The 25,737-nt window shown below is 35.2% G+C and overlaps 1 protein-coding gene across 3 annotated transcripts in view; it reads left to right on the top strand.

The window, feature by feature from the left end:
• Positions 1 to 25,737, top strand: part of SREK1IP1 (SREK1 interacting protein 1) — a 211,445-nt gene that overhangs the window by 129,052 nt on the left and 56,656 nt on the right. For all 3 annotated transcript variants that reach the window (XM_088796525.1, XM_019743860.3, XM_074328901.2), the window contains exons 3-4: positions 12,046 to 12,189; positions 24,451 to 24,523. In XM_088796525.1, the coding sequence (XP_088652651.1) occupies positions 12,046 to 12,189; positions 24,451 to 24,523 (217 nt within the window). The remainder of the gene's footprint in view (positions 1 to 12,045; positions 12,190 to 24,450; positions 24,524 to 25,737) is intronic.

Below are 25,737 nucleotides of genomic sequence, written 5' to 3'. Positions count from 1 at the left end.
GCTGTCTTGTTGCCTTGGTTATTCATGGCAACTACTGATTTGTTATTTCTCTTCCTAGACATCTACAGGAGTGGCTTCTGCAACAGGTTGATAGGAAGAGGTCTTTCTTTTGTTTTCCAGTACTTGTTGGTAGAATATTTTAATTTCTCTCCAACTGCAGCCTTTTTTTTCTCTCTCACACGGTAGTGCTATGTTTTCTCTGCACTATTCCAGCTTCTCACACAATGGGGGAATTCTCTGGGAGATGGGCTTCTCCTCTGTTAATAGTTCACCTGGGTCATAGGGCGCAGTGTCCGTGTGGGTATGCCGAGAGGTTTCGAAGTGCCAAAGCTCTTCCTGCACCAGATTCAGAGCCCGTATGTTTCAGCAGTTCTGTTTACTCCTGCAGGGATCCGCCCAGATAGGTGGGGTCAGGGGCAGGGTGAGTTGTGAGAGGTGGCCCAGAGCAATGGCTGCGACCACCACCACAGCCGGTCCTGCTTCCACAGCTCCCTCCCTTTTGCCGGAACTAGTTGGGCTGCGAATCTGTGTCTGCGGTCCACAGTTCTCAGAACAGCAAATGTTCTGTTCTTTTGATCTGACACTGCTACTGTTCTGCTTCTAGCACCGGTCAGGTGGGGGCGGGGCGAGCTCAGGGAGGGTAGGGAGGGGGCGGCTAGTCTCAGTGCCTAAGGCTTCCGTTCTCTGCTCAGCAGTGAGGGCTTAAACGACCGTTTTCAGCCATCTTCCCTCAGTCCCCTCTCTGAGGTCTCTGCCATGAGCGTTGGGTTCAGCCATGTTATATGCTGCCCCCTCAGCCCTGTGGGCCATAAGCGGAGCCCTAGCAGTCCGAGTTCTTCCCTCTCCCGCAGCTGCGTAGTTCCGGGAAGCAGCGAGCTTGGAGCACTGAGCTAGGTCTACGTCCTGCACCTGCACAGCTCCATCTCGGCACTTCTCCCTTCCCTCCTCCCCCGCTTGCGCGATTCGCCCACCTTTAGGTGAATTCAGTAGTGGGCCTCTTCGTCTTGCCTGTCTGCTGTGCTGGGAGTCCTTTGTGGAGTTATTGTTGTTCGATTCGTTGTAAATTCCAGGGGAGCTTTACACAACCTCACCTCACGCCGCCATTTTGATCCTCTCCTCTAGAAGAGTTACTTTTTAACAAAATAAAGGTGATTTTAAAAAAAATTTCCATGCAAGAACATGTGACAAAAAAGCACTCTGGCTGTAGATCTTGTTAGAAGGGCCCCGAATAAAAGCATGCTGGGCGAAGCAAGTCACATGCCTCCCAGCAAATGCTGAAACCTGGTTCAAGAGAAGCTTCATCAATTAGCGAAGTGAGTGCATAAGTACACATATTCTTCATGCAGAGAAAAACCCCTGAAGAATGTATTTGCATGCAAGCAAGGAAAACTTTTCAGTTGTTTAAAGTTGTTTATATTTTTTTCTGCTTTATTTTCTTTTAATCCTTGCTAATGTCCACACTTCATTTCTTTATTCAAGACTTAAGAGCTTACTGTATGTATAAATGCTGCATTTACTTCAAAATCCGGAATGGATTTCCCAATCTAATAGTATCAATTATCTACTTGGACTTCTTTTAACTTAAGACTTATAGGAAAGCAATCAAAATCGTTTTTTGGAAGTAGAATATTTGTTGATCTAGTCTAGTCTAATAGACTATTTGTTGACCTAGTCTCCTCATTACTATTTTATTTTAGACAATAATAGAAGCATCTGTAGTAATTAGAATTATTTTGGAGAAGCCAAATAAGGAAACAGCTTTGACAGTCTCCCCAAGTTTAGTTTCTTCGGCTTTATTATTCAGATCTTTGATTTTAGTGATTAAGTTATTAAACAATTTCTAATTTGTCTTTGGAAAAATTTAGTATTATTTTCTTTTGGGTTAAATTTATATCTTATAGCTGTTGGAGATAAAAGACTTCTCTATTTACACATTTTAATGAAGAAACTACATTTTTTAAATTATCTGTTATTTGTAGAGGTAAGAAAAAGGTCAACAAAACTCTGAAATATTTTTAATGCCTAAAAATGTGGATATTCATCAGTCAGTTACAAAAGAGTACTGCCTCTCTGTTGTGAAAATAGTGATTTAGATGGTACAATGTAAACAACGTTAATACTTGATTGTAAAATATTTTGTCAGTATGTTTCCATAGTGGTTATACTGTTGTTTTAAAAAGTTTCAAGTTAAGGGTTAGTGTATTACCAAATAACATGAATTTCCCTTTTTTATGTCAGAGTTTCCTCAGCAAATTTAGAAAAATTGTTATTTCTTTTTCTTTTTCTTTTTGTAACTACCAATTTATACTTCTTATTGCCTTCACCTTTTTTCACCCACCTCCATTTAACAGCCGTCAGTTGTTCTCTACATCTATGAGTCTGTTTCTGTTTTGTTTTTTTGTTTATTTTGTTCTTTAGATTCCACATATAAGTGAGATCATATGGTATTTGTCTTTCTCTGTCTGACTTATTTTGCTTAGCATAATACCCTCTAGGTCCAACCCGTCCATATTGTCATAAATGGCAAGATTTCATTCTTTTTTATGGCTGAGTAATATTCCATTATATATATGTACAACATCTTCTTTACCCAATTGTCTGTCGATGGACACTTAGGTTGCTTCCATATCTTGGCTATTGTAAATAGCACTGCAATGAACATAGGGGTGCATATATCTTTTCAAATTAGTGTTTTGATTTTCTTCAGATAAATACTCAGAAGTGAAATTGCTGGGTCATATGATAGTCTTGTGGTTTTTTTTGGGGGGAACCTCCATACTGTTTTCCGTAGTGGTTGCACCAACTTACAATCCCACCAACAGTGCATGAGGTTTTTCTCCACATCCTCACTAACACTTGTTTTTTGATTTATTGATGATAGCTGTTCTGACAGGTGTCAGGTGATATATCTCGTTGTGATTTTAATTTTCATTTCTCTGATGATTAGCGATGTTGAGCATTTTTTCATGTGTCCATTGGCCATCTATATGTCTTCTTTGGAGAATTGGCTGTTCAGGTGCTTTGCCCTTTTTTAAATTGGATTGTTTGTTTTTTTGGTGTTGAGTTGTATGAGTCCTTTATAAATGTTGGATATTAACTTCTTACCGGATGTATCATGGCAAATATATTCTCCCATTCAGTCTTTCCATCATGTTGATGGTTTCCTTTGCTGTACAAAAACTTTGTAATTTAATGATTCCCATTTGTTTATTTTTTCTTTTGTTTCCCTTGCCCAAGGAGATATATTAGATAAAATATTACTAAAAACAATGTCAGAGAGTTACTGCCTATGTTTTATTATAGGAGTTTTATGGTTTTAGGTCTTACTTTTATGTCTTTAATCTATTTTGAATTTATCCTTGTATATGGAGCAAGACGGTGGACCAGTTTCATTTTTTTGCATGTATCTGCCCAATTTTCCCAACACCATTTATTGAGGACTGTTTTTATTCCACTGTATATTCTTGTCTCCTTTGTCATAGATTAAATGACCATATAGACGTGGATTTATTTCTGGGCTATTTTGTTCCATTGATCTATGTGTGTCTTTTTTGCCAATACCATGCTATTTTGATTACTATGGCCTTTTAGTATAGTTTGATATCAGGGAGCATGATACCTCCACCTTTGTTCTTTCTTAAGATTGGCGTGGCTATTTTGGATCTTTTATGTTTCCATATAAATTTTAGGATTATTTGTTCTAGTTCTGGAAAAATGCCACTGCTATTTTAATAGGGATGCATTGCATCTATAGATTGCTTTGGGTGGTATGGATATGTTAATGATGTTAATTCTTCCTGTCCATGAGCATGGTATATTCTTCCACTTATTTGAATCTTGTTCAGTTTCTTTCTTAAATGTCTTATGATTTTCCAAGTACAGGTGTTTTACCTCCTTGGTTAAATTTATTCCTAGGTATTTTGTTATATTTTTGTATGCAATTGTACATGTGCTTGTTTTTTTTAATTTCTATTTCTGATAGTTCATTATTGGTGTAGAAAAATGCAAGCAATTTCTGAATATTGATTCTGCATTTTTCTACTTTACCGAATTCATTTATCAGTTCTTATAGTTTCTTAATTAAAAACCTTTGTCTTCCTCAATATAAAATTAATAAATTAATGTTTCAAAAGAAAATATACCATGGTGAAAGCTTTAAATCACATCACTGTTCACCACAGGATTTATGATTTACCAGTTACATATTCCACCACTTTGGCAGAAAGATGAACTTTTTAAAACAGTTTATAAATCCAACATAGAAAAAAGAGTATACATCTCCATATTGCCCTTTTTTATGTACAAGAATAAAACAGTAAAATCGAGTGTCTTGCATATATTAAGAACAGCACAAATGTCACAGTTAAATTTCATGCAGAAGCTGATGTGAGTATTAAAAATGTAATAAATGTATGTACAGAATACTGAGACTGTAATAAACTGTGACAGAACAATGTCCTGTACTACTTTAAACTTTTTAGCATAGTTGTATTTATTAATATCGATCTTTGGTTCTAAACTGCTTGACTAGTTTTAAGCTCACATAGTTTCTTAAGCTTTCATGTTTTTTAGACACAAGTAAATGAGTATAAAAGCACTAAACCTCTGGTTCACTGGTACAGAAATTACCTCAATTCCCTTAGGTCATCAAAAACTAGTGGCAAAAATAGTTCTTGTATTCAACCTGAACGTGCCTCAGGTCTATTAGTTTTTTGGTAGAATCTTTAGGGTCCTCTCTATATATAGTATCGTGTCATCTACAAATAATGACAGTTTTACTTTTTCTTTTCCAATTTGGATGCCTTTTATTTCTATAGCTAGTAAGATTGCTATAGAAGGTAAGAAAAATGGTTATTTCTATAATGAGTTTTTATTTGACTTTTTAAAAATAACTTCTGAATACTAAAAGCTACAAAGACACCAAGCCTTTGTGCATGGAATAAATGTTTTAAATAATTATGGTAGTTCTCAGAAAATATGCTCAAAAGAAGTTCGGTACCGTAGACTATAATTGAGCATTTGGTCGCAGCAGCAGGAAATAAAGACATACTTAAATACCTTCAATAGACTGAAAATGCTAGTCTATTGCTATACAGTCATGACCTTTTCTTTGCCTATCGGTCTGCGAATTGGTGTTACACATTGTCTTTTGAGTACAAATCATATCCAGAATACGTTGTTTACTTTTATTGTTTGTTTCTTCATAGATGGGGAAGCTGTTAAGATTCTCGTAAAGAAGTCTGAATGCAAAATCCTTCTATCATTAGTTGTCAAATAGGGGTGATACTACCTTCCAGAAATCTGTGGAGGTTTTCTTGAGCTATCCATAACAGGGATGGAGAGAGCAGTAAGACATTCAGTATAATATGTAAGGTCCAGGGAGTATGAACATCCTGCAGTGTGTACGACACTCTTGGGCAGTGAAGAGCTGTCTGGCCCAAAATGCCAATGTTGTCTGCTTTGAGAAACTGGTCTCTTTTCTCGTTGTTTGAGACTTCTTTTTCCCTCTATCTTTCACATTCATCTGTCCAATGACTAATTTGAAAGCTGCTTTTTTTTTAAAGCAATTCATCTAAATCAAATCTTTCCTAAAGTATAGCTTTGTTTCATAGAAACAATCATTCCTTTTTTTCCCCATACTAATAGTTTTTGGTGTTTCTAATATTATATAAACAAATTTTGTGACAATCAATAACAGACTCTTGGTGGAGTACATTATCAACAGGTGGAGTAAAATATATAGGCATTAGCTGAGGAAAAAGTGACCAAGGAGTTGCAGTGCTAGGAGGAGTGGGAGTGGGCAGCGTCACATAAGCCAAGGGAGTAAAGATTTTCAAAATTGAGGAGAAATTGTCAGGTGTGACAGACAAATTTCATTTGTAAGAAATGGATTGAAATATGTTCATTAGATTTGCCAAGTAGGATGCTTTGCTGACCTTAGATCCGTTTAAGTAGAGTTGTAGGTCATGAAATAAGCTATGTAGATTCAGGCCTCAATGTTGAGTAACAAAAAGTGGAGAAAGCCTGTGTTGTCTATTTTCAAGAAATTTACATGAGAACTGTAGAGAACTGTCTTAGTCCTGTGGGCTGCTATAACAAAATACCACAGGCTGGGTAGCTTGTAAACAACAGAAATATATTGCTCACAGTTCCAGAGGCTGGAAATTTGAGATCAGGGCCCCGGCATGGTTGGGGGAGGGCCCTCTTCCAGGTCACAGACTTGTTTTCTCCTCATATGGGGGAAAGAGCTAGAGAGCTCTGTGGAGTCTCTTTGATAAGGCACTCATCCCATTCATGAGGGTGCCATCCTCATGACCTAATCACCTCCTACAGGCCCCACTTACTAATACCATAGCCTTTGGGGGTTTAGAATTTCAACATACCAATTTGGAGAGAGACACAAACATTCAGATCATAGCAGGAACATATTGAATACTTCCCAGAAGGGAATGTGGGATAAATGGAGAATTTTATATTTAAGATGCAGTAGTCCCCCCATTATCTGCAGGGGCTGTTTCCAAGATCCCCAGTGGATGCCTGTAAGTGGGGATAGTACTGAATCCTATATACACAATACTATATATACTTTTTTCCTAAACATACATACCTTTTCACTTAAAAGAAAAACTTTGTAGCTTCTCTTTGGTATATCTGAATTGCTAGTATCACTACTCTTGCACTTTGGGGCCATTATTAAGTAAAACAAGGGTTAGTTGAACACAAGCTATGCAGTCTAATAACCAAGTCGATACTAAGTGAACAGCTAAGTGAGTAATAGCATATACAGTGTGGATATGCTAGACAAAGGGGTGATTCACATCAGGGACCTGATGGAGACAGACTGTGCAAGATTTCATCACGCTACTCAGATCAGCACATCATGTACAGCTTATAAATTGTTTACTTCTGGAATTTTCCATTTGATATTTTCAGACCATGGTTAACTGCAGGTAAATGAAACCAAAGAAAGGAACATCTCAGATACGGAGAGACTACTATATAACATGTTTCTATAGACCGAGGGGATATTAGAGGAGATGCTATAGATGTTGAGATAGAAGATTAAGCTAAATTTCTCTAAGAGGTATGTCAAAGACGCCTCTTCTGTTTGGGGGAAATACAGGTGAAAATGTGTATGGCTGTTTTCAGGTGTGGGGATGAAAGGAGAAGGGCATGTTGCCTAATAGTCTTAATTTTCTCTGTAAGTTACGAGGCAGGATTGTCTCTCTGGGGAGGGGGCATTGAGTGGAACAGGGAGGTGGTTGAAGAATGATTTAAATCAGGTGTAGGTTTGGAAAAGTCATTGAGGGAAATAGGAGAGGAAGTTGACCAAGGATGAATAAGAAATGAAATGATCAGTTTGGCTGCCCAGGGGTAGGCACAGCCCAAAGAAAGGGTAGCTTTAAGCCAGATTAGTGGTTTTACAGGGAAGTACAGTAGAACAAGAATATGAAAGAGTCGAAAAGGCTTATAAAAGAGTGTTCAGATGATTAGAAATGAGAGGTTTGAGAAACTAGGAGAAAATGAAGAGGTTGAGTGACTGAAGGTGTCACTGATATTTGCAAATAGTTTCTCCCATTCCATAGGTTGTCTTTTCACTTTCATAATAATTTCTTTGCACAAAAGTTTTAAGTTTTGATGAAGTCCAATTTATCAATTTTTCTTTTGCTGTTTGTGCTGTTGGTATTTTATATCTAAGAATCAATTGCCAAATCCAGGGTCATGAAGATTTAGCCCCATACTTTCTTCTAAGAATTTTATGGTTTTAGCTTTTATATTGTTGTGGTCATGGTCTTTAACCCATTTTTAGTCAATTTTTGCATATTCTGTGAGTTGAGGTGTCCAACTTCATTCTTTTGCTTGTGGAAATCCAGTTCCCCAGCAGTCTACTGAAGAGATTGTTCTTTCCCCGCTGAATGGACTTGACACTATTGTCAAAAATCAATCGGCCGTACATGTATGGGTTTATTTCTGGACTTTCAATTATGTACTATTGTTCTATGTGTGTAACCTTGTGACAATACCACCCTGTTTTGATTACTGTAGCTTGGTGTTAAGTTTTGAAATCAGCTGCTGTGAGTTTTCTACCTCTGTTAATTTTCAAGATTGTTTTGGCTATTCTTGGACCCCTTGAATTTCTATATGAATTTGAGGATCAGAAATGAAAAAAACACATCAGTTTTTTATAATCAGTTTCTACATATCTGTGGTCAAAAATTTAAGCTTCTAGTCACCTAAGAATTTTCTGCTCATTATCTACTTAGAGTCTATTTAGAAAAGAAGTCACAAGAATTATAATTTGGAATACAATAATTTTCTTACTTTGTTCATTTATTCCCCAAAAGAAAAAAAATAGGAAACTTTATTTGTAACTTAACAAGTAACTTGTCTTATTATCAGTTTAGGGTCAGTTTCATTGATGCAAAGCTAAAGTGTGAATGAGACAGAGCCTGCTGACCATGTGGTTATTATTTAAGTATTTTATTTATTTTAAATATTCATTGCAATATGAGGTACACGTATTTGGGTGCAAAGCTGGCTTAAGTAAAGGTAAAATTGAATCATCAGTAGTTCTAAGAAAAATGGCAAGCTGCAACGTAGAAAGTCCTCCTTTCTGCTCCAAACACGTAGAGATGCTACAGAAAAATACATTAGCATCACAATAACAAAAATAACCCAGTTCAAAAGAATGAAAGGGAAATCCCCTAGTGCTGGAAATGAAAAGGTGCTCACAGCAAGAGCACGGAATGATCACTGAAAACAAATGAGACCCGCAGGCCTTCTGGGCAGACTTTCATGGACTATGGAGTGAAGCCTTTAGAGCCCTGCAGGTTGGCAGCGTGGCTGGCGTGAAGGCTCTTGCATAAAGCCAGGATGCTCAAAAAGGCTGAGAAACAGCGATTAGAAAAATGCCGTTCACTGTCTAGGGAAAGTGGTGAAAACATTTACTATATGTTTGAGTTCCTATAAAATTATAATTAAGAAAAGGAATAATCAAGAATAGTCAAGAATTGGGAATGCAAGCTTACACCAAGTGTACGAGGAGTGAATTTACACTGCCTCTAGTGAGGCAGGAACTGTTTTTCCAAGCTAAGAAATTAACATTAAATATTAGTCTGGTATCAAATTAGGTTAAGAAACTTATGTCCAGCTACATGCCATTACTTAAAAAGCTGCATGGAAAACTAAAAAACTAGATAGAAATTCTCAAAAATAAAGGGATGAGGGGGAAAGAGCAGATATTAGGTTGAATACTGTAAATATTCAGCTGTTTTACTCATAAAAATGGCAACTTCATATGATTCAACTAATAACAGAAAAAGCACTAGTAGTGCAATTTTAATATCAGACTTGAGGCAAGAGCAGTACTAGGGACAAAGAGATTCAAGAACAGTCAGTCAAGAAGGTAGATTAATAATGATCTTGAATTTGCTTACTAATATAATCTCAAAATGTGTAGCAAAAACTGTGTCACAAGGAGAAAAGGACAAATCTATAAAAATAGAGGTACTTAAAAATTGAAGTCAGTGGCCAGCCCGGTGGCTCAGGCGTTAGAGCTCCGTGCTCCTAACTCTGAAGGCTGCCGGTTCGATTCCCACATGGGCCAGTGGGCTCTCAACCACAAGGTTGCCAGTTCAATTCCTCAAGTCCCGCAAGGGATGGTGGGCTCTGCCCCCTGCAACTAAGATTGAACATGGCACCTTGAGCTGAGCTACCTGCCGGATGTCTCAGTTGGTTGGAGCGTGGGCTCCCAACCACGAGGTTGCCAGTTCAATTCCTGGAGTCCCGCAAGGGATGGTGGGCAGCACCCCCTGCAACTAAGATTGAACTCGGCACCTTGAGCTGAGCTGCCGCTGAGCTCCCAGATGGCTCAGTTGGTTGGAGCACGTCCTCTCAACCACAAGGTTGCCAGTTCGACTCCCGCAAGGGATGGTGGGCTGTGCCCCCTGCCACTAGCAATGGCAACTGGACCTGGAGCTGAGCTGCGCCCTCCACAACTAAGATTGAAAGGACAACAACTTGACTTGGAAAAAAGTCCTGGAAGTACGCACTGTTCCCCAATAAAGTCCTGTTCCCTTTCCCCAATAAAATCTTTAAAGAAAAAAAAAATTGAAGTCAGAAGTTACTACACAAAAATGATGGAGAAGATTTGCACAACAAATTAGACATAGAACCCTATTCAACCAATAGTGATATGTATTCTTTAAAAATACATACCAAATCTCTTCTTAAGTTTACTACATGATAGGTCACAGAAGAAATCTCAGCAAATACCAAGGAACTGATATCATATAGACCCCATTCTCTGAAAACAGTGTAATAAATTTAGAAATCAACAAAAGCATAGCCTGAAAATCTCCATATGTTTGGAAACAAAAAAAAAAAACACTTCCAAATGATTCATCTGGAAGGAAATCACAAGAAGAAACTTGTTTCCAGCAGTATGGCGGACGGGACCTTCCTGTAAATAACTAAGAAACATGTATAAAATGTGCAATCCATATTTCAGATATATTAGTGAGTTGGGAAGTAAATAAAGAATTAAAGAATACTCAGAGGCCAACAACCAAAGGAAAGCAGAAAGTGTAAGAGGTAAGTCTTGAGGATACTTACTGAACTCAGCGTTCTTGAACTTCTATTTGCATGAGTTAGCAGGCTACGGGGCCCTGCCAAGATTGGGTTCTAATAGGAGATGCCCTTGTATAAACCTAGAACTTCCAAAAGTCTTTACCCTCAAAGTAAGAGAGAACTAGAAATAAACTCTAGCACAGAGTTGTGGTGAACCATTTGTGGGTTGTGAAATCTATTATATGGTCACTATCAGCTCTGGCTTTTGGAATATCAAATGTAGTAATGCTCCATGTAACTGTTGTTTACTTTTTGTGTGTCAGTGTGTGTTTGTATGTGAATGTGTATACATGGTTGCATTGTTATTTTTAAGCATCGTTCAATCATGGTCAAAAAAATTTGAAAGCTGCTGCCTTAGAGAAATTATAGCATGTGTGCTCAAACAGACATGTGCAGCTACTCATTTCAGCGTTGTTTATAATAGCAAAAGACTGGAAACAAACTAGTATTCTATCGGTAGAAAGGATAAATAAATATTTTTATACAATAGAACATTATCTATCAGATAAAATGAGATAATTACATCTACTTATGTTAACATAGATAAATCACAAAACATAATATTGAGTGGCAGAAATAAATTGCAGAATGATAGGTAAGTATAATTGAGTTTACATTTAAAAAATAATAAAACAGTATGCTGTTTGATAAAGACAGAAACCAACTTCTGAAGACAGAAAGAGTGGAATGGAATTAGGGCAGGGTTCCAAAGGATGGGGTGAGCTCCAACTTGGGGTGTGTGTGTGTGTGTGTGTGTGTGTGTGTGTGTGCGCACACGCCAGCATTTCCCTTAAAATATTGTAGATGAAGATGACAAAATGTTAACTTGTGGGTGGTAGGCACTTGGGTATTGGTTATATTATTTCCTGTACTTTTCTGGTGTTTGTAATTGATTTTTTTTAAAAATGTATCATGCTAAAGTAGATAACTTATAGTTTTCTTAGAAGGAGAATCTTTAGGGGGTAAATGATGTCAGAATTAAAAGTTTAGGTGTTCTTTAGAAGAGCACATTCAGTTATGTTAACTAATTATGTACCTTTAATTAGACAAAAACTCTAATTGCATGAGTATACGAGTAGTCAAGCAGAGAAGGAAAGGGTACTAGAAAGGAATTAAATATAAAATCCTAACTCCAGTATGAGAATATTTTCTTTAGTACATAGAAAGGGAAAATACAGGTATTCAGTACCCTGACAAAAATGCTTATTGAATTAGAAGCCTTGATGAAGAAAGGAAAAAGTTCTCAGTCTCTGAGTGTTGCATTCAGGGAAAGAAAACCACCACCCACTGAATCAAAGTTAAAACTAAACATTATATTCTTAAAATTGTAACTTGTTGCTTACCATGACACAAGGAAAGAAAAACATCTGTAGTGTATCTATTGTTTTGTCATTCGCATTTTTTTGTTTTATCTAGCTGGTCACCTAACTTTTGAATGCCGAAATTTTCTCCGAGTAGACCCCAAAAGGGACATAGTTTTGGATGTCAGCAGCACAAGCAGTGAAGAGAGTGATGAAGACAATGAGGAACTGAATAAATTACAGGCATTACAAGAAAAAAGTAAGTAGTAAGGTTTTTCCCCTCCATCCTTTAAAAATGTTTCAAAATGGTCTGCCCTATTGTGTCACGTTTATCTGTTGTTCTGTCGTATTTATCATTATCTTTTCTATTTAATGTAAAAGGTACTGCATAGGTAAGGACCGGTGTAAGTAATTTGCCCCAAATCAAACAGCTGATAAGTGATAGATCTGGGAGGCGGGTCTGTTTCTGAATCTATAACCCAGGTTTTGTTGTTATTTTTCCATCACACTAGGATGATTCACGTGGTACAAAGAGTCCGATTTTAGACTTGGTTTCTAGCCTTATTTGGTCATTTTTTTAGCATGTGACTTTCAGTAAGTCACTTAACTACTCTGAACTTCAATTTCCTTGTGAGGTAACGCAGAGGATTGGATTATCAAATCACACTCATTCAAGTCAGAGATCTTAGCCAGTATCAGGCTGTAGTAATAGTGTAAGGATATCAGTGATCATGAGGCATAGGCAAAGCAGCAAGAGTTCTGGCACCACCAGTGCAGCTCCCAGGTAGTTTCTTTCTACTTCCCACTCTGGCCAGGATTAACATAAGAGGTTTCTACCTGACTTACACAAAAGAAAGTTATTTTAGTCATGAAACATCTCAATTTTATGTCCAGATAGTTACATTTTCCAGGGATCCATGCGCCATAAATCCATAGATTTCAGGACTATTTACTGTAAATAATCTTAGACAAACCAGGTACATCCGGCTATAAGCAGTCCCTAAATAAGGATTCTCTTGCCAACAGCTTGATCACGGACTTCTAGCTTTCAGAACTGTGAGAAAATAAATTTCTGTTATTTAAGTCCCCTCCCCACCAAAAAATGATTCTCTATCTAGCAAGCACATTGATTTGTTTCCAGGTGGTCTGTCATTAGCATGTCTACAAAGAGATTTCTTTCCTGGGGCACCCTCCTCTTCCCTCAAAGAGAGCAGAGATTGCAGACCTGGTGTTTAACCATTTCTTTCCCATCTTGTGTATAAATAGCCTATCCTTGCAGTGGGGTTTTTAGGGATAAAATGTGATGGTGTGTGTGTGAAAATACTTTGTGAACTACAAAATGCCATATGGTAAATATCACACAGAAGCAAAATGCAGCTTATTTGAATATGGGTTTAGACATGGGATGAGAGAAATGCTAAAAGGTTAAACTCATTTTTAGATTATCAGGTAACAATAAACACCTAAAATTTTTTAATCTTTTCACATTATATCCAAGAAAGTAAGTGAAGAAGTCAAATGCCAGGCAGGGTACTAGGACAAGGCAGAAGAGAGAGAATGTCCCAAAGAGGGCAAGCAAGAGTTACATTACATATGAGTATGTACAGCTTCAAGGTAAAGATGGCTGCTTGAATACACATACTTACTTTTGCTCCCTACTGAAAGGTCACTAAAGTGATAGTAGAAAAAAAAAGTTTTTTTTTAAAGACATAAACCCATAAGGACAAAGAAAATGCGATAGGAAATAATAGTAACAATATTGCTGAAAAGCCGTTGGGTTAGTGATAACAGACTGCACACTTGATAAAACTATTAATCCTTTAGCTGAGAAGTAACCTCACATACACTCTAAACCCCACTAAAGATGCTAATGAGTATCCTTAGGTACTTTTGTAAGTGAGAATGTATGTAAGACTAAAAACAGGGGGTTGGTTAAAAAATCTAAAGTGAAAGATGGTTAAAGACTCTCAGTTCCCTTCCCCACCCTGTGAAGCCTGATGGCTTCCGTCTATCACCTCAGCAGACTACTCTAGGCCTACATTCTAGACAGGGTCCTTAAACTGGTATATACCATACATGGATGACATCAGGGATTCTTAAAAGACAGCCATATTATCGGTAAAGTCCAGATTTCCAAGCTTGCTTGCTCAAAGCTTTCAGTCAGCTTTTCAGACAATCAAGGAACACTGAATTTCATAGGAACGACTCTAGTATGAAATACAAATACCAAATCCAACAAACAAACAAAATCAACTTGAAGGATACAGAATTTGTGAAGGGAAAAGAAAACTTAGCAGAAATAATATCCACTCTCATAGAAAGATAAGATATAGCATCCATTAAACATGAATAAGGTACTATAAAAAGAACGAAAACAAAAGAACTTTTAGAAATTAAAAAAGTGGATTTGAAAAACAATAGATATGGAAGATAAAGTTCAAGAAATCTAAGAAGAGCAAAATAAAAGAAAAAAAGATAAGACAATTGAAGCGTTCAGTCTAGAAAATACTTCATTCAAATGAGTCCCAGAAAAAGAAAACAAAAAATATATAAGAACTAAGGGACATTAAGTTCCAGGTGAAAAGGTTCAAAAGTACCAAGCACAGTGTTAAAAATAGACCTACACAAAGTTACACCATTATGAATCTTTGTATCATAAGAAACAAGAAGAACATTCAAACTTTCCAGAGTCATAGCTAAAACAGGTCAGAGGTGAGGGATCGGGAGTCAGAATACCTTTGTACTTCTCTAAAGCAATACTGGAAGCTAGTAGATATGGATAATGCTTTCAGATTTTTGAAGGAAAATTATACCCAAATTAGAATGATACGCTCAATGAAATTATCAACCAAATGTGAAAGTAAAATAAAGGCATTGTCAGACATTCGCAGCCTCAGAAACAATTTACCTCTCACATACCCTTTCTTAGAGCACTTATTCCAGAGTTTTTCTACTAAAGTAAGGGAGTAGATTAAAAAAAGGAAGACCTGGAATATAGGAAATAGAAGAGATAACAAAGGAACACCTAGGATGCTGGTAAAGGGAGACCCCAGGAAGATAGCTTCACCAGGCGTAGAGAGCCCCAAACCACAGAGAGCAGAAGAGAAGATTCTAGGAGAGAAAACCTCAGGTCATCAATTCCATAAGACCGGTTCTACCCCATCCATCTGTACTTCCCTAAAATAAAAATAAATAAATTCATACAATTTTAGAATTAGAAAGGATCTTAGAGAACACATAGTTTAATCACCGTTTTATAGAAAAATAAAAATGAGGACGAGTAACTTCCCAGAGTCACTAACTGATCACAGTAAAGCCAGCGCCATGATCCAGGTTTCTTGACGACAGTCCTATGCTGTTTTCATTATAATGTGCTGTTCTCCAACCTTGGAGATCACCCAGTTTGTTGGTTCTTGACCTTTTTTCACCCTCACCACGTCAGTCTTGAAGGATAAAGTACACTCCCATCATGAATAGTCGTTTATTCTAGAGGTGATTTTCAATCAGAAGACCTGGGACAAAGCCACTCTTGGAAGAAGGGGAAAGGGTTAACTAAATATAATCTCCATGACAGGGAATAGTTGGTTAATCTTCCTTATTAGAATCAGCTTTCTCCTAACCTCACATTGAGAATGACTGACTCACTCCATCTAGCTTTTCTTTCTCTCTCCTCCCTCCCTCCCTCCCTCCCTCCCTCCCTCCCTCCCTCCCTCCCTCCCTCCCTCCCTCCCTCCTTCTCTTCCTTCTTTCCTTCCTTTATTTAAGATATGCTTGCCCATGGTCACCTACAGGCTCTGAACGTCCTTCCAAGTCTCATGACTCCCACCTACAACAGTCCTCATTTCAATATATCATGCGGATTACAATAATACAGGATTATAAAAGAGATCCATATTATTTCATGGTCACCTAATACAAACCAAATGACCCCTACCCAAATAAACAATAGCTTGGTTCCTAAGGACATAGAGAAAGGGAGTGTAGAGGCTGTGGTTTTTAATTCCATTGATAGCTTTCTTTTACTGCCTAGAACTTCTGAAGGGGTGAAGGTAAAGCAGTTACCTATTGCGTGTGAGTTCTCATCCCTCATCTTTTAGTAATCCCGGGACTCCTTAAATTCTTGATCTTTAGAAATAGAGAGCTCTTGTACCAAATATCTTGAATATGATAAGATTGTCGTTGTTTTTAATGACAGAATAAAAATAGTGAGTGAGGAGAAAGGAAAGAATTTTTTGTGTGTACTTATGTAAATAGTTGTTCTGCTGTTATGAAATGGAGATGTAAAATGGAAGAGAAATGTCACCGCCCCAGAAAGAACAAGAGTCAAAACTTATTTTTGTATTGGTTCTGTTTTCTATTTTGCGTCTGTATATGTTTGCTTCTATTATATTGAATATTTTTCAATGCATTTAGTATCTTAATATCTTTCACTTAAAGATTGAAAAGATTAGTATTTTTCATTAGAAACCAACAAAAGTCTAAATGACTAACGCCAATTTTTTATGCAAATTAGAAAATGTGAGAGTAGGACTTGACATGGACGGGAACAAGCATTATCGTCTTATCATACTGTGACAACGTGGGACGCGTGCCTCCTTAGAAAATTATTATCACTGGTGCTATGAACAGGGAAAGATCAAACAATCAGTGCATAGCAAGGATCATAGGGTCTTATTGACTCAGTGTGACATTGTGTGTGTGAACATGCTTACTGTCTAGTAGCACTACAGTACTTCAGGAAGCTTGTTAAAGTTTTATGCTGTGTCTTGAACTTCCTGAAGAAGCTTTGGAATTGTTAGTGGTAGTAGCAAATGTCTGAAGACTTATTTATGTTACAATATGTATAACATCAAGGTAAAAATATTTGACTATTTACAAAGGACCCAAGAAATTCAAGGAAGTGGATTTTTTCCATACTCTATTTTACTTAGTGATATTTAATATTAAGCAGTAATTTGCCTGATGTTAGGAGATAGTTCTCTCATACCTCACCCCTTAACCTTTTATAATATTCTTTTAGTTTAATAAAAAAAAAAAGCTGTATTTTGACAAATCTGGGGCGGGGGGGGGGGAAGCTGTGTGTAAGCACCGGATCCTAATCACTGACTCCTGCATCTTACATAAGAAACCACCGCTCTTTTTTTTTTTCCCGTAAGTTCCAAGCTTTATTTATTTACCAAAGCAACAACAACAAAATACAAAAACCGAAAAACATTGGGGCAAGGAGGAAAACAAATTTTACACAGAAGTATTACAACGGTAACTACCTTTGGTGAAAAGTGTAATAAACGTCTTCTGCATCTGTTCATAGGTACTAAATCTGAAGCCACGTAGAGCTATGATACTCAAGAAGGTAGAGCAGTTACACTAACATATCAAAGCATATTTCTTTTAATAAATTGACAATAGGTACATTAGTTACCAAAAAAGAAAAACCAAGTTAAAATTGTGTGTGTGTGCGTGAGAGAGAGAGAGAGAAGCTGGTGGGTGCACTAAGGTACACTAGTAAAGAAGCAGGTACAAAACGGGTCCACGGGAGCTAAAAAGGATGACTGATTTGAATTTTTTGAGACTGAGAACCAGAGGAGAGAGTAAAGGGGAAGAAGCAGCAAGGGATTCATCAGGATTAGATCCACAAAATGATCAATCCCAAAGCCAAACTGCAGGGGGCAGGTCCAAGATAAAATCTAATGGCTGCTGTAGATAGATGTGCCCGAGTGTCCAGGAAAAAAAATCAAATCCAATTTCTTTTTTTGCCCTTTTGAGGGGAGAGGAGAAGAACAGAGACCACCACTCTGGTTGATCATTACAAAATTTGCATGTTAAAGTACATAAGGACCTTCTGGCCTTCTATTTTGTTCTCCAAAGGTTGGTTGTATCATTTCCAAAGAAATTATAATTTTGCAAAACCTCAAATTCTTTTTCCTGTATGCCTTGTACATTTCAACATTCTATCTCAGAAGAAACCTCAATAAATAGAGGTGGAATACTTTTATTTGTTGCAGTATAGAAACACTGAATTATCTAAAATAAATGTTTGTCTTCAGTGCTTGAATTCTCATATCCTGTTGCTGTCAGTACTGCTAGTTCTTAAGGGTAGGTAGCTAGGAAAAACGTTTCTTGAATTCTAGGATTATTTTTTGTTTTTATTAGAATTAATTTCTCTATTTAATCTAGTTAGTGGTCTCATTATCCATAATTCCTAAATGGAAGAGGAAATTATTCCCATAGCTACTGTTATTTGTTTAGTTTCTCATAACTTTTTTTGGACATGTTTATAATAGTTATTCTGAACTTATTGTAGCTGCAAAAAGACAGCTACTAAAGAGAAAGCTAAAGTGATTAGTTTAATGTGAGGTCAAGTAGATTTGAAAACAAAGGGTATTACTAGGGATAAAGTAGGTTTCTTGTAATGATAAAAGTGTCAGTTAATCAAGAGGACATAAAAGTACTAAGTGCTTATATACTTAATAACAAAGTTCAAAATATTTGAAGAGAACCCTGATAGAACCCTAGAGATTTCAACATATGTCTCTTAATAATTGATGAAACAAGTAGACAGTAAATCAGAAAGGCTATATAAGACTTGAGTAACACTATCAAGCAGCTTGACCTTTTTAACATTTATAGAACATGTCATCTAATAACAGCAGAATACACATTTTTTTTTTTTGAAGCACACACAGAACACCTGCCAAGATAGACCTTATTCTAGCTATAAAAGAAGTCTCAATAAATTTTAAAGGATTCAAGTTATGCAAAGCATGTTCTCTAGCCACAAGGAAATTAAACTAGAAATTAATAACAGCTTCCTGGAAAATTCCCAAATACTTGTAATTTAATACACTTCTAAATAACTCATTGGATCAAAGGAAATTAGAAAGTATTTTGAACTGAATGAGAATAAAGATACAACATAACATTATGGGATGCCCTTGAAGTAGTACTTAGAGGCAAATTTACAGCACTAAATGCCTGTATTAGAGAAGAAGAAATATCTCAAATTTATGACTTAAACTTCTACTGTAATAGACTAGAAAAGGAAAAGCAAATGAAACCCAAAGCAGGAAGAAGAAATGAAATAATAGAGATCAGAGATAAAATCAAGAAAATGGAGAATAGGATAATAATAGAGGAAAATCAGTGAAACCAAAAGCTGGTTCTTTGAGAAGATTTATAAAATTGAAAAATTGCTATCCAAACTGATCAGGTTAAAAAAAGTCATAAATCACCAATATCAGAAATGAAAGAAGTGGCAATATTACAAAGTATACAAATACTAAAATAAGGGAATATTATTAACCTCATGCCAATAAATTGGACAATGTAGATGAAATGGATAAATTACTTGAATGATACAAACTACCAAAACTTTCAAAAAGAAGCAGGTAAACTGAGTGACCTACATCTGTTAAAGAAGTTAAATCTTTAATGTTAAAACTTTCAACAAAGAAAACTCCAAAGCTGAATGGCATCTTTCATGAATTCTACCAAACATTTAAAGGAGAAATAATACCATTTCTAAATAAAATCTTTTAAAAGTTAAAGTAGGAATACTTGCCAATTCAATTATAAGACCAGCATTACCCTAAGAAAACCAGATAAAGACACTATAAGAAAAGTAGACTTTATAAATAGACAAAGAAAATTTTAAGCAATTAAAAGAAGTTTAACAAATCAAATCTTACAATATGTAAAAATGATAATACAGTATTATGACCAAGTATAGTTTATCCCAGGAATATAAGATTCATTTCACATTCAAAAATCAGTCAATGTAGTTTACCATTTTAACAGATTAAAAAAGAGCAGTTATATAGTAATTACAACACTTTAAGAAGTTATTTGAGGCAGTCTCTTGTCTATTTCTGGTAAAAATTCTCAGCAGACTAGGAAAAGAAGGGAACTTCATCAATTTGTTAAAGAATGTCTATAAAAAAAAACTGAAAGATTATGTCATACTTAATAATAAAAGACTGAACATTTCCATAGCATAAGGAACAAAGCAAAGAGGTCCACTCTTACCACTTCTATTCAACATTGTAGTAGAGATTCTAGCCATGCAATAAGGCAAGAAAAAGAAATCAAAGTCATCCAGATTGGAAAGAAAAAAGTAAAAACTGTCTATTTGCAGTTGACTTGATCACCTCTGTAGAAATCCTATGGAAACTACCAAAGAAAGAAAGAAAGAAAGAGAGGGAGGGAGGGAGAGAGAAAGAAAGAAAGAAAGAAAAAAAAACTTTTAGAACTACTAACTGAGTTTAATGAAGTTGTTGAGTACAGGATAATCAATAGGCAAAAAATATCAATTGTATTTTTGTATGCTGGCAATGAACAATCAGAAATTAAAAATTTTAAAATATATTTTATAATAGCATTAAAAATATGAAATACTTAAGGATAAATCTGACAATAGATGTTCAAGACTAAAACATACAAAACATTGCTGAAGGCAATTAAAGAAATGTATGAATCAAAAGATATACCATATTCATGGCACAGAAGATTCAGCCTTTTTAAGATGTCAGTTCTTCTCTACTTGATTTATAGATTTTAAACTACTCATTATCAGAATTCCAACAGGCTGTTTTGGAAATTGACAAGCCAATTCTAAAGTTGTTGTGCGAATGTAAAGAACCTAGAATAGCAAAAATACTTTGAAAATCAATAATAAAGTTGGAGGGAGGACTAACACAACCTAAATTCAAGAATGACTGTAAAACTACAAGTAATCAAGATAGTATTGATATGAAGATAGATCAGTGGAACAGAATAGGCCCATACATATATGGCCAATTTATTTTTTATCTAAACTTTTTATTTTGAGGTAATTATAGATTCACATGCAGCTGTAAGAGATAATACAGAGTACCATGTACCCTTTACCCAGTTTCCTCCACTGGGAACATCTTCCAAAATTGTAATACGGTATCACAACCAGAATATTGACACTGGTAAAGTCAAGATACAGAGAATTTGTATCACAGCATGGATCAGTCATATTGCCCTTTTATAGCCACATCCACTTCCCCCTTGACCTTACTACCTTAATCTCTGGCAAGCAAAAATTTGCTTTCTATTTCTATAAAATTATCATTTCAAAAATGTTTTATGAGTGGAATCATGCAGTATGTAACCTTTTCAAATTGGCTTTTTTCATTAGCAATAATTCTCTGAAGATTCACTCAAGTTGTTGCATATATCAATAGTCTATTCTTTTTTACTGTTGAATAATATGGCATAACTATACCACAGTTTGTTTAATCATTCACGCATTGAAGGACCTCTGAGTTGTTTCCAGTTTAGGGCTATTACAAATAAAACTTCTATTAATATGATTTGGGTGAACATAAAACTTCATGTCTATGAGATAAATACCCAAGAGTACAATTGCTGAGTTTTATGGTGGTTGCATGTTTAGCTTTCTAATAAACTGCCAAACTGTTTTCCAGAGTGGCTATACTATTTCACATCCCTACCGCAAATGTATGAGTGACCCAGTTTCTCTGCATCCTCTTCTGCATTTGGTATTGTCAATATTTGTTTTATTTTAGCATTATGGTAGTTCTGTAGTTGTATCTCAATGTGGTTTTAATTTACATTTCCCTAATGTCTAATAATGTTAACCATCATTTCATTACTGTTGAATGTTGAGTCCTTAATATATTCTAGATATTAGCCCTTTGTTGGATATCTGGTTTGCAGATATTTTCTCCCAATATGTAGCTTATCTTTTCATCCTCTTAATAGGTCTTTCACAGAGTAATAGTTTTTAATTTTGATAAAGTCCAGTTTATCAATTTTTCCTTTTATAAACTGTGCTTTTTGTGTCAAGTATAAGAACTATTTGCTTATCTTTAGACCCCAAAGATGATCTCCTGTGTTTTTTTCTAAAGGTTTTATAGTCTTACATTTTACATTTAAGTCCATGATCCATTTTGAGTTGATTTTTGTATTTAAGATGTGAGACTTAGGTCAAAGTTTATTAGTTGGTTTAGAATGACCAATTGTCCCACCACTATTTGTTGAAAGGCTGTCTTTCCTTCATTGAATTGCTTATTTTTACTTTGCCCAAAATCAGTTGGTCATAGTTGTATGGATTTGTTTCTGGGTTCTCTATTCTGTTCTATTGATCTATGTCTATCCCTCTATTAATGCTACACAGCCTTGATTAATGTAACTGGATTAGTTCTCCGCACTTTATTCTTTTTCAAAATTGTTTTAACTATTCTAATCTCTTTTCATATAAAATTTAGAATGATGTGTATATTTACAAAAATTCTTGCTGAGATTTTGATAAGAATTTCATTAAACAATATATCAATTTGGAAAATATATCAATTTGGAAAAAACTGACAGACTATTTTATTAAAATTATCTACTTTATATTAGATGGGTTGTGACAATTTGTTTTTTGAGAAAGGGGTTTATATTGTCTTAAGTTGTCAAATTTATGTTTGTAGAATTGTTCATAGTATTTAATTATCCTTTTGATGTCTGCAGGGTCTGTAGTGTTTTATTCCTGATATGGGTAATTTCTATCATTTTTCCTTTTTTTCAATTTTATTAATTCCTCATCTTTATTATTTTATTTTATTGACTTTGGCTTTATTTAGCTTTGTTCCCCTAGGTTCTTGAGATGGAAGCTTAGATTATTAATTTGATTTTTCTTCTTTTCTTAAGTATTTAGTGCTGTAAATTTCCCTCTCAGCACTGCTTTAGCTGTGTTGCACCAATTTTCATATATTTCAGTTTAATTCAGTTTAATGTATTTTCTTATTTTCCTTGAGATTTTCTCTTTGCCCATTGGATTATTTAAGTGTGTTTTGTTTCCAAGTGTTTGGAGATTTTCCTGTTATCTTTTATTGATTTCTCATATGAATCCATTGTGGAAGAAACAAACTATATATTATTTCAATTCAAGTTTGTTGACGTTTGCTTTATGGCCCAGGGTATATTAAATCTTAGTTCATGTATAGGCACTTGAAAGAAAAATGTTGGGTGGAGTGTTTTTTAAATGTTGTTTTGAGTCTGTTGATTGACGGTGTTGTTAAGGTCTTCTGTATCCTTGCTCTATAGTTTCTATCAGTTGTTGAGAGAGGGATATTAAGTCTCCAACTACTATTGTAGATTTGTCTGTTTCTCCTTTCCAATCTATCAGTTTTGCTACATGTATTTCTCAGCTTTGTTGTTTGGTGCATACACATTTAGGATTGCTGTATCTTGTTGGTGAGTTGAAACTTTTGTCATTATGTAACGTCTCTCTCACACTGCTAATTGCTAATTTTTTTGTTTTGAAGTCCATTTTATCTGTTATTAATATGTCACATAAATGTTCCTTTGATAATGTTTGTGTGACATATCCATTCTATCATTTTACTTTTAATGTACCTTTATTATATTTTAAGTGAGAGTCTTGTAGATTTGTATGTTAGGGCTAACTGTCATTTTATTATTTATTTTCTGTTTGTCATTCTTGGTTTTTTTTTCTCTTTTTCCTGCCTTTGGTTTATTTGAACAAAGCACCTGTAGTGCTTTGATTTATCTATGGTGTCACTTGAACACTTGTAGAATTCCATTTTTATTTATCTATAATGTCTTTGAATATATCCATAGTGTTTTTAAATTTTTCTATGGTGATTGTATAGTATTTTTAGTGGTTACTCTAGGTGTTATATGTGCATAATTTATCATAGTCTATTGGTGTTGTCATTTTACCAGTTCAAGTGAAGTGTAGACACCTTACCTCCCTTTCTGTCCCTCTACCCTCTCCCATTTACAATACAGTTCTTCTAAGCATGTCCTCCACATGCACTTAGGACCACATCAGATAGTATTATAGTTTTTTCTTCCACCATCAAACATAATTTAGAAACTCAAGAGAGTAGTAGTATTTGAAATTTTTTATAAAAAGCCTATAATTTATAAGGTTCATAATCAAAATAACCAATGGGAATTATGCTAAATGAAATATGTTGGAGAGAAAAACAAATACCATCTGATCTCACTTAATGTGAAATTAAAAAAAAAAAAAGAAACAGAAAACTAATCTTATAGATACAGTGAACAGATTAACAGTTGCCGGGAGTGGGGATGAGGGCGAAATAAGTGAAGGGGTCAAAAGGTAGAAACTTCCAGTTATAAAATAAATGTCATGCATGGTGACTATAGTTAATAATAATGTATATTTGAAAGCTGCTAAGAGAATAGATTTTAAATGTTTTCATCACAAGAAAAAAGTATTTTTGCAACAGTATGGTGACTAGACTTATTGTGGTGATCACTTCTCAACATGTACAAATACCAAATCAGTATGTTGTACACCTGATGTAACGTAATACAATATTATATGTCAATTAGAACTCAATAAAAAAATCAAGAAAGTGGAAATTGTTACAAGAAAAGTGCTATATCTTAACCAGTGAAATTTACCCACAACCAAAATCTAAAAATGTATACAGACCATATTTATATGTAGTCCCATGGTGAATGACGTGATTTTTTTCCCCTCAACACACAGGAATAAATGAAGAAGAGGAGAAGAAAAAAGCAAAAAGCAAAGAGAAAATCAAGTTGAAAAAAAAAAGGAAAAGGTATTTTTTTAAATATCACTTTTTAAAAAGCAAGACTGTGAATCAATGATAGATTATAAAATATTTTCATATATAGTCCAGTTTGTTTAACATTAATATTTTTTAATGTGACTTAGATGCTCTGTTGTTTCAATAAAATAAAGTCCGTCATGTCAGGAATCAAAAATAAAGTCAACACTCAGCCACCTTAAATTTTCTTTTTGGAGCAAATTAAGGTATAAATAAATAACACTCTTCCCCTTCTTTTATATATTCTACTTGTATTCTATTTTAAGTTTTAGAACATCAGCTAATCTTTTAATGGGATATATGTTCAAATTCTTCATATAATATATTTGATCCTCCTATATAGGAAGTTGGAGCCTAATATTTGTATTCTCGATATCATTGCCATGTCTAAGAAATTAATTTATTAATTGAATATATGTACTCACTTGTTGTGCTAAAAATTCCGTTAGGTCTTTCAGAACCTTCGTCAGCCACCTATGAATTTTTATATCAATTTTTTTTAACAATTAAATAGTTAAAGAAATTGATGAAAATAATTAAGAAGCAACTTTTCCGTGGTTAATGAGTGCAGTTTCATTTATACTAGAACAAACATATACACGCAGACATTTTTTAAGGCACTTGGCAATGGTAATATCTGGCGTAGACCCTGGTTCTTTGACAGTAAATTCTGCAAATCAGGTGTTGTCACTTTGTAGTTTTTATAGAGCACTTAATAATACATACATTTTCACACCTCCACTATTTTATAAATTGGAATAGTTATCTTATTTCAAGTGCTAGGAATTAAATAGTAATCTTTAACGTAAAAACTAAAAGGAAGTTGGAGCTAAGTGTATCGTGTAGTCTGACTAGTATGTTGCTGAATCATTTGCATTAGCACAGTAAGGTGGATTGCTTATAGTAAAAGTGAGATTATCTGTTTTCTTCCAAATTCTAATACACTTGTTTTATAGTAACAGAGTATTTATTCTGGCCTGGAATTATATGAACCTTTCTAGGCATGCTTAGCAGAGATAATGACACCTAATAGAGTTGCTGTGCCACAGTCTAACAGTTTGTCTTAAAAATGAGAATCCAGGACCAAAAAGCCAGAGAAAAATGTGCAGGCAGAGAAGCTTTAGTCAGAATACTGAGGTCAAGCAGTGCCTTGAGAACAAGAAAAGAGAGCAGAGTTGAGAATAACAGAGTTGAAGAGAGAGCAA

This window comes from Rhinolophus sinicus, chromosome 3, assembly GCF_057876585.1.
Source record: "Rhinolophus sinicus isolate RSI-liver-muscle chromosome 3, RSI-T2T, whole genome shotgun sequence".
Classification (NCBI taxonomy): Eukaryota; Metazoa; Chordata; class Mammalia; order Chiroptera; family Rhinolophidae; genus Rhinolophus; species Rhinolophus sinicus.
This window is presented reverse-complemented; position numbering and strand designations above follow the sequence as displayed.